Source organism: Theobroma cacao, chromosome 7, assembly GCF_053813885.1.
Source record: "Theobroma cacao isolate CCN51 chromosome 7, ASM5381388v1, whole genome shotgun sequence".
Lineage (NCBI taxonomy): Eukaryota > Viridiplantae > Streptophyta > Magnoliopsida > Malvales > Malvaceae > Theobroma > Theobroma cacao.
Genome location: NC_142645.1, coordinates 35,539,436 through 35,549,328, shown reverse-complemented (window position 1 = coordinate 35,549,328; position 9,893 = coordinate 35,539,436). Strand labels below are relative to the sequence as shown.

Here is a 9,893-nt window from a genome sequence, read left to right as displayed (position 1 = left end):
TCTATCAAGATTGCAGAATTCATTAAGAGTACAACTAGATCAACTTATAGAAGCAATTAATTAGTAGTATTTATTTTGCGTAACTTGTTAAAATAACCACCCCATTAACAATTTTTCGGTGAACGCTGCACTGTCATCAATTGAGCTTGCAGGCAGCAGACCAATTTAAGGGCATGCTATTGAACTTTCATTTAAATCAAGTTAGATTTACCTGCAAGCTCTGATGATGAGGGTAAGCAGAGCAACTAATAATTTGATTGGTTATTCTAATATTAAGGAGAACCAACTGGCTGATTCATAATCCTCTTACAATAAAAAAAAAAAAAAAAAGTCATGCATGTCTCAAACAAACTAAATCATATATAGATTTATTATAACAAAAATACAACAAACATTAGAACAATATCAAAATAGTAATTATATTCTATAAATCAATTACATAAGAATTATTTTTTATATTTTTGTCTTGAAATATTCCACACCCAACCAAAGTTATAACTACGAAATTTATTACCACAAACAACCGAGCCGGTACCAGAGGGAATGTCAAAGAAGCCAAACTTAACCAGTAGGAAGCAAAGCAAAGGCTGGTGATACAGAATAAAACAATCCTGGGATCTCTCAAACAATGGCGCAGCCAAGTAATTCCATCCCCCTCACGATAGCGGTTTGTTTCCATTATTGTCTTGTAGAGGTAGGAATCTTGAATATTGTCAATATCAGAATCAGAAATATTAGGTTGAAGAGAATTGAAAGAAGACGCCACCTGTACGTCGTCGTTGGAAAATCTAGAGATAATTCCATCTGAACATAGGCACTCTACATCAGTCGGACATTTAATCAAACTGCTCATGAAAGAGGCATAAGCGGTCAAATCTTTGGAGCGTCCAGTAGAACAATGCTCCAAGGCCACGCCGTTAACAAGGATGACGATGAAGAGATCATTGACGGTTACAGGTGGGATTTCAAGCACTCCGTCCTTGAATTGGATATCCGTGAACCTATCGGCTCTTCGTGGCCTGAACTCTATACCTGACTCTAGGAGTTCCCGTGCACTTTTTGAGAGATGAACCTGTTCAAGTTTGGCTGTCTTTGAGGTTGATGGTTTCGAATGCTTAGACAGTTGATATTCCTTTTGCTTTGAGCTGGTGGTAGAGGTTTCTAGAATTTGACTGTCTGCTACTTTTGTGATGCGCATTTGGTACCTACTTCTGATGTAATGGAGAAGTAAGTAACAAACTGAAATGATATCCTTGAGAAACAAGGGGAGTGAAGTCGTCGATGGTTTTGATGGGCGGATGGTCTGGAGAAACAAGTCAAGTAAATGTTTGGGTTCTTCCAAATGGTTGAATTTGCAGGCGAAATCCAAGGATCGAGGGAAGGCTAGATCAAAAATTTTGTAGGCCATAGTGATTACAGAAACAGAAACTGTTATGGTCCCTTCTTCACTCTTTGATAAAGCAGACAACTCTTCAAGAATAAAGAAAGGAATTTGGTTCTCTAGCAAGAGCAGGTCTCGAACCAAAATGGGGGTCTGCCATGGTTCAATGAGGAAACTTAAATCCCCATCTACAAATTCTTCACTCCTTCTGCCAAAACGGCGTAGGACCTCAATTATGAAGCAAGCATCAACTAACATCATTTCAACGAATTCGGCGCTGGGCATTGACAAATCCTCTGAGTAACATCTTCTTGTACGTCGTTCCAGTTTCATCATCCGTCGGACATAGAAGCATAAATCTTTGCCTAGGTTTCTTGTCCGAGACAGAAATTTCTCAAGAAGTGAATACTTGCATTTGTCAAGTGGAAGGTTTTTACCCCTATGGTAAGGCCCTATAGAAGCCAATTGAGGCTCTTGGAATGCTAATCCAGGAAAAGGAGTTCTAAAGATGCAGGGAGAAGAGGTATTACAAGATCTATCTCCATAATGATTGACTTGTTCTTTCCCAATCTCAAGTGAAGCTTCAGATGATGAAGGGATGATTTCACCCTCAATTTTGACATGAGGATTCACCTCCTCTTCAGTTAAATCTTCCTCCGCAGAATCAAGCTGGGGATTTGTTTGCGTGTATGCCATAAGCCGCAGTCGTCGGGATCTGCTGGACCTTGGCAGGAAATCTTTTGCAGTTGCCTGTGAATAACGATGTCTTTAGTTTCTCAATTCTCAAACGAAAAAAACGACGGGGAATTAACTTTTAAAACTAATAATAGGATACTTCTCTAAATAGGTAAAAACTATACATACATACATACATATATATATATATATATAAGAACACAGTTTAATATAATCTTAACCAAACTGTAAAAGAAATTTTATTTTATATCATGATCATAAATAAATATCCATCCAAAAAGAAAATGTTTACATCCGGATGGAGCTGGAATTCCAGTTCCTCATGGTGAGAGTTGTCTTGATCTTGACGGGTTGAAATACGTCTTCCCCGGTCCTCGTCTTCCTCGTTCTTCTTGCTAGTCGAGCTCCTACGCTTCATTGGTCCTTTCACTTCTCTTTGCAAGGCAAATTGCTTTAATGAGGTAACGGACCAAAGAAGAGACCTTCTCCAGGTTGCAGATCTAGTGTTTTTGGTTTTAAAGACAGTTGGTTTGTCTTAAAAGCAAAAGGAAAGGCAAAGTGCATGGAAAGAGTGAAACCTGAGTTGCCTTTTATCGGATTCCCGGTAGCTTCCTTTTTAATATGTAATAAAAGGAAAATACAGCTTTTCATAAATGGACCTAAGGTATAAGACGTTTTTTAGAATGATCTTTTTTATAATTTTAATTATTTTTAGCTAGAAAAAAAAAATGACAAAATTATCCTTAATGAAACCGACTCATTCGCTAGGCTCCGCGCCTCAACTCGAACAACTTGAAACCTATTAATGGGTCAAGTATGTCCTTTATGTGAACCACAACTGTTCAGTTTTCATCGAGAGACCGTACATATCCACAGAAGCAAGTCTGCAAAAGCATTCCTCGACAGTTCAACTTTCAATCATTTTGGCAGTGGTAGGAGCCTTTTGGAGTGGTTATTATTCGCACAAAGGTAGTTCACATATTGAGCAGTGTGAGGAAGTTGACATTACGCTAAGAAAGGTATAATATTTTTTTATGAATTTTTTTATTTTATTTTGAACCATGTAGAGGTTTTTGACAGAATGGTTATTGTTTATGTTTAGGGTTAAAGTTTTTGAGCATAAACCTATACATGTTGCACATTCATATTCATATTTATGTTGTTTGAAATTTTAAATATAAACATGAAGGTGGTATTGTTGGTGTTTAGGGGTGGAAAGGTGACCGACCATGCGTGACTGGTTGATATGTATGTGTTAGGAATTCGGTTGAGGGTTTAGATGTTGCGTGAGTGAGGGCGTGCTTATGTGGTTGGCACCTTTTGCTTGAGTGGATTTTGGCATGGGGTCACGTTGCGGTTGCGTGATTGAAAAAGGGTTCAACTTAGCATGACTGATTGATAGGTCATTGCGTGACTGGTTTCTATGTTATTGCGTAAATATTGTTTTGGCATGGCGTCAGTTAGTGTGTGTGTGATTCGATTAGTTGTTCTTATAATTACGTGACTTGTTTATAAATCATTGTGTGATTTAATGTTAGTAATTGTGTGACTAATTGATTAGGCATTGAGTGACTATTGTTGTAGGAAATTGCACGAGTGTCATAACCACATAAAATTTATCTGCATGGATTCATTCTGTATTATTTTGGGTCAACTGTAATGCTTTAATGTGTATATGTTGATTTACTTAATAATCCATGCTCCACACTTGGATTAATTATTCTGTTTCAGGGATGTCTAAAAACAGTTAAAAATATTGTTATGGTTATTTTTTGAGTGAGCTTATGAAAAGGGTCATTTCTCAGAAATTCCTCTAGTTTTTTTGTTAATCTACAATTATGGTATTAACATGACTAAAATGGGAATGTTATCTATTTTATGTTGCAGATGGCCAGCATAGGAACAGAGCAGGAAAACATGGAGTCCTTGCTTTGTGTGCCGAGGCACCAGTGGGGGTTAAATGCTTTCATTAAAATCCACTGTAAGTGGTCGCATCTGCACGTGATACGTGAGATACTGTGTCAAGTGAACGAGCTGGAAAACTTTAAGAGAACATGCTTTGGGCACATGATGGATGTTGAAGCAAACAAGGGTTTATTCTGCGCCAATCTAGTGCACAATCTAATGCTGCGCAGAATCAATGAACCTGACTCCACGGAGGTAGAGTTATGGTTCGTAATAGGGAAAATGACGGCCAGCTTTTCTAAAAGGGAGTTCTGTCTAATGACAAGACTGAAGTTTGGTCCCCTATCAGCCCTCATTGTCAATCGGTACAAGGCCCTTCCTGGAGGAATTCACTTAAGATATTGGGGACTGGGGAAGGAGGTGAAGATCCAACAGGTTTTAGATACGTTGAAGGGAGGGCAGTTTTAGCAGGAGGGAGACGCGAGCAAGATGGCCTTCATCTTGATCGCGACCAATGTTTTTTTCGGTCAAAACTACAGATGATCTATGGTTCCATGGTTGTTGTTGCTGGTTGAGAACATCGACGAGTGGAATGCATTCCCATGGGGCACATATGTATGGAGTCTGACCATGGATTACCTACTGAGGGGTTTCAAACCTCCTGCTGCGGGTGAAGCAGAGAAGAAGCGCTACCACCTCTACGGATTCATATGGGCTTTTCAGGTAGTCTATCATAGCCTAATGTTTATCATTATCATTATTCTTTTCGTATAAGAATTTATGAGGTGAGTAAAAATGTTACACAATTGATGTGCAGTTTTGGGCGTTGGAAGCAATACCTGAAATCAGAAGCTTGTTCGGTAGGCAGCAGTAATCCTGACAAGTTTGGCCAAGAATGCTTAAATGGCAATGTGACGAGAGGCCTTTACGTTTCCACTCCAATATTGCAAGTTTGGAGAGAGAATGCAAGGTGAGTAAAGAAACCATATTTTTTTATTTTATTAATTTTTATTTTGATTATCATAGGGTAGCTGAAGTTATACCTAATGGTAATGTATGTTTTGGTGCAGTTGTGGGCAGTGAGGACGTTGGAGCCAACGGCGTAAGAGATGTTGACCGCATAATGGGCGAACATTGAGGTCAATATCTCCGAGGGGTAGCAATACATTCCATTATGGAAGTTGGAGGGTCCGCAAAAATTCGGTCCCCAACAAAAGAGGAAAATAATGGGTCGAAAAAGGAAAAGTCCAGTACGACGAGCCGTTAAGTTGAGACGCACCACGGACGAGAAGGTCCATTCCAAGCGAGGTGCTGCTGAGGCACCTCATTCTCCTGCTGTAGCTCTTCATGGTGCATCTCCTCCTGCTACTGCTCCTCCTACTTCTGCTACTGCCACTCATCCTGCTCCGATGTTACTCCTCATGCTGAGCCATGCAATCGGGCGCTCCATCCATAAATGACTACAAGCATTAAGAGAGAGTTGTAAAAGATGCAGACACAGTGGAAGAAAGACCTCCAGTCCTTGCAGACGAATATGCAGATGCAGTCAATGAAGTTGGAGATCTAGCAGTCAATGTAGTTGGAGATCCAGCGGGCGATGCCGATGTAGACGCAATCACTGTAAAAGCATATCAAACACTCACTGCAAGGGCTGGAGGATCGGATTGTCGATCTGCTGATTGACCATTTTGAGGTATGAGGTTTTACGTTATTCATCGCGTGAGTTATAACATGTATGATGGATACACTGTTCTAATGTGTTTGATTTCATTGATCGTTTAAGGTCAAAGCTCACCTCCCAGTAGCCCGATTGAACATCATCCTACGGCTATCCCATCTTCGATAGAGGCAACCCAGCATTTTCAGCCCACACTTTCTCCCGAGGCTCCACCTCCTCGATCTGAGGTTGAAGAGGTACCTCATCCTGCGAGTAATGGAACTACAACTTCCTCGCGTCCTGCTCTTGTCCCAACTCCAGCAGAGGCCCCCCCGCATGGTGAGATCAGACCTTTTGCTGAGCGTCCACCTCGACCTGAGCTCAAAGATACACGTGTGATCTTGGCCAGTAAATACATTCGAAGCTCGTACGTTAACCCACTATTAGTTTAGAGCAAAGCGAAGGACGATTTGAAGGACAGATATGAGTCCTTCCTGAAAAATGACCAAGCTAGGTAAAATAAAAATAGTAGACCATATTAGGGTTAACGGTTCTAGGATATTTATTAAACAGTCCGCAATATTATAATTTTAATATAACTCTATTTTAAATTTACAGGGTTAACATTCTAGGCATCAAAGGGTATGAGGGCCTTGATTTTTTTTTACGATTAGAGATGCCGACAGAGTTGATGAACACCCAACAGATTGATGCATGCATCAGTGTGTTGTGTAAGTGGGCACGCGAGCACCATCCACAACACTACAAGCAGAGAATATTGATCGTTGACACCACATTCTATGTAAGTATATTATATTTTATTGAGTTGTAATTATTCAAATATATGGGATTTAAGGTTACTTAATTACATCTAACTATTGTGCATAACGTAATTGACAGCTTATTTTGATCCATCTGAGCGAAGAAATGCAACCTTCCCCCACCGATAAGACATTCAAGCCAAGTGAGGCAGTTATGCCAAACGAGCTACTTAGTATGCAAGAGGTGGGAGACCTCCATGGGGTTTGCCATGGCATGAGGTTGATGCAATTCTTGTACCGTGCTTTTTCAACAACCATTGGGTGGTAGTGCACGTTAACTTACTGAAATGGACTATGATGTTAGTGGGCTTATCGTACGGCTAGAAAGAAGCAGTGAATTTTGGCTTGTGTGATAAGCAGATGAGTCCACTAACATCATTGTTTCCCATTATATGCCACCAGGCAAGGTACTTTGTCAGCTCGCTTCGTCAAAAGCAAGGTTTGACGCGGATGAAATATAGGTTAAATGAGAAGACCTCGATACAGCAAGATTCTCACAATTGCGAGGATTGGGTTATAGCCTCGTTGCAATGGTTGATCGGCTTGGAGGATCAGACGATGAAGGCAAACGCCATAGAGGGCATTAAAACAAATTTTGCCCTTGAGATTTTTGCCACTAGCTCAAGTTGTTAAATTTTTGAATTTGTTTATTCTTTTTCATTCCATAATTAACACTAACATTATTCTGTATCATCTCCATATTATTCTTTGTTGTATCATTTACATATTATTCTTTGTATTCATTCATGTGATACGCATACGGGTTCAATAAGAACAACATTGTTTCTTTCTTATTCATATCGTAAGGTCTGTTAGTATTTTACACAATTTACATGACAGCATTCATTCGTTTGCATATGCCAACCCCCATTTGCTTCTTTACTTTATAGCCTATATGACATGTTGAATTGCATTGCATGACATAAAGTTGTAAGCAGTTGCTATTGAATGGCGTGAATGGTGTGGATGGAATCGCTTCACCAGATGAAATTGATTATCGGGAGTATTTGTTATGGAGTCACGCGAGTACTAAATTTTGAACCAGGTCATTATTAATATGGAATCGCGTCACAAATCCACTTGGAATTGTGTGAGTAGTAAATATGGATCGTGTGAACAATTAAGATTTAAATCATGTGAGTATTTGATATTTACTCCCGTTAGTAGTAAATATGGAGTGGCGTTACTAGTTAATATGAAAGAGCGTGACATGAGTTTTTTGTAGAATTGCGTGACTAGTTGATATTGACTTGCGTGACCGAATATTATGGAATTCCATTACCAGTTTATATAGATTCGTGTGAGTAATATGTATGGAGTGGCGTTACGAATTCTTATTGAATCATGTGACTAGATGATATGGATCGCATGAACCATTAAGATTTAGAATCGCGTGATTATTTGATATTTACTCTCGTTAGTAATAAATATGGAGTGGCGTTACTAGTTAATATGAAATCATGTGACATGACTTTTTTGTAGAATCACGTGACTAGTTGATATTGACTCTCGTGACTGAATATTATGGAATTACGTTACCAATTTATATGGAGTCACGTGAGTTGTATGTATGGAGTGGTGTTACGAATTCTTATTGAATCGCTTGACTAGATGATATGGGATCGCGTGACTAGATGATATTGCATCGTGTGACTCACCTATTCTGTGTCATGTTCTTCGAATAAGGGTAAGCTAATTACCATGGACAGTATCAAACCTTAACTCAACCCTAAGCACCATCATAACAAAATATTGAGTTAAAGAAAACTAAATACCACAAGTGAATTATGAAATACAAACTACAGTATCCATAATCTAGTTAACCCACAACTCTCAAATATGAATGCTCATCTGGAATGGTTAACTCAGCCAGAACCAATGACAACTAACTTCCTTTTTCTCTGAGGTTAATGTCGGAGAAACTCATCTGAGAACAGTCAATTCTACCGCACTTTTGCTGCCCGAATAGTTGTATCTGTTCTTTGCATTAGAAGATTCTCAACATTCTGCATCCTCAATTTCAATGCCTGCATTGTAGCAGTTTGATTACTGAGTTTCTCATCAATCCTCATAAGCATATTATACATTACATCATTGGAAACAGGAACTCTATACAATTGTCTGGATGGAGTATCATGGGCAGGATGAACTGAGCTACCTTCGACAAAGTTCGATGGCTCATCAAGACTCAAGTCATATCCCATTTTCATGAGCCATCGAAACGAGAGATTGTGAGGCTTGCGACTGGTCCAATCAACTAGATACCTATTGCTCCATATCCCTTTCTTCTTAACTAGAGTCAATATGATGTTCCCGTATGGAAGGGTCGTCTCTTCCTGCATGGCAACTTCTCTCATTCTCGTGATCATATATTCTACAATATTTACGCCAAACTCGCTTCCAATTGTTTCCATCATCCAAAGATCCTCAACGCTAACATGTCTTAAATGACTGATCCTTCCTTGTAATGTGGACACCAGAAAATTATGTACCAGCCTATCTGGGTCAGAATTCAAATGACGAGCAAAACATGACTCTGTGGTGTATGGTTCTTTTCTACCTGTCACTTGGGCTCACATGCGGGACGAGTCATATGATGGTGGAAGTGTGTATTGTCCGTGTTTATACTCCATTTTTAGGAGCTTCCCAATATCGAAGAGAGTCATTGTAAACTCTATTCCTCCCAAAAACACATTCAAAACAAATGGGTCAAAATCTCTAGGATTTTTAAATTCATTTTCACTCCGGTGAATGCTGGAGTAAAATTCCCTAACAAATGTCAGGCTATAATCAAAAAAATGGAAAGGTACTTAGACCCTTAAGTTTACCCATGTCAAAAAAAGAAGATAGGTCACCCTCAAGGTATATGTTTTCTAGTAAGCTTTCCTAATCTACCACTTTCCCGCATGATATTATGGCATTCTCTATTATCCAATACCTACCACCATGTGATATGTCCCTAAACCATAAAGGAGAGCACAGATCATTACCTGGTTGAATTGAAAAACCAATTGATGCGATAGGTAGTTGAAAATCTAGTTTCCATTTCTTCCTTGATCGTAGGTTGGAGTATTCATCATCACCCATACTTTGGTCGCCATTGTCATGGACATTGGATCTGCTCGAAGATACAGCCATTGCTTAAGACAGTGTAAGACGGTTCAGCTTTAGTGGTTCAACTTCCCTTCACCTTTAAACTAAGTTTGGAACAGTTAGAAGATGAAACGGCAACTATCGATAGATATTGAGAAGACTGGAATATGAAAGAAACGGTTGGAAGCTATCTTATGCACTTTATGTTTTTTTATTACAACGATCGACATTAAGGGTGCGTTTGGTATAAAGGATGTAAAGTCACATTCCCTACAATGTGCCTAATTAAATTACATTGCAGTGTTTGTTTTGTAACAAACCACCACAATGTAAGACTGCA

At 39.2% G+C, this 9,893-nt stretch overlaps 1 protein-coding gene across 1 annotated transcript; it reads right to left on the bottom strand.

Annotated features, from left to right (window-relative positions):
* Nucleotides 1–338: 338 nt before the first annotated feature.
* LOC18594916 (UPF0481 protein At3g47200-like) lies at nt 339–2,701 on the bottom strand. The gene is made up of 2 exons (XM_018125089.2): nt 2,370–2,701; nt 339–2,131 (listed from the first exon to the last, which is right to left on the bottom strand). Exons 1-2 carry the CDS (start codon nt 2,493–2,495, stop codon nt 425–427), a joined length of 1,833 nt encoding a protein of 610 aa, XP_017980578.2. The 5' UTR covers nt 2,496–2,701; the 3' UTR covers nt 339–424.
* Between the last annotated feature and the right edge of the window lie 7,192 nt (nt 2,702–9,893).

Bases quoted from the DNA above. Each gene is read 5' to 3' on its own strand.
- LOC18594916 (XM_018125089.2), bottom strand. From the start codon at position 2,495: ATGAAGCGTAGGAGCTCGACTAGCAAGAAGAACGAGGAAGACGAGGAC. The intron at 2,132-2,369 runs GTAAACATTTTC...CGTTATTCACAG, and splicing joins AATTCCAGCTCCATCCGGAT to GCAACTGCAAAAGATTTCCT.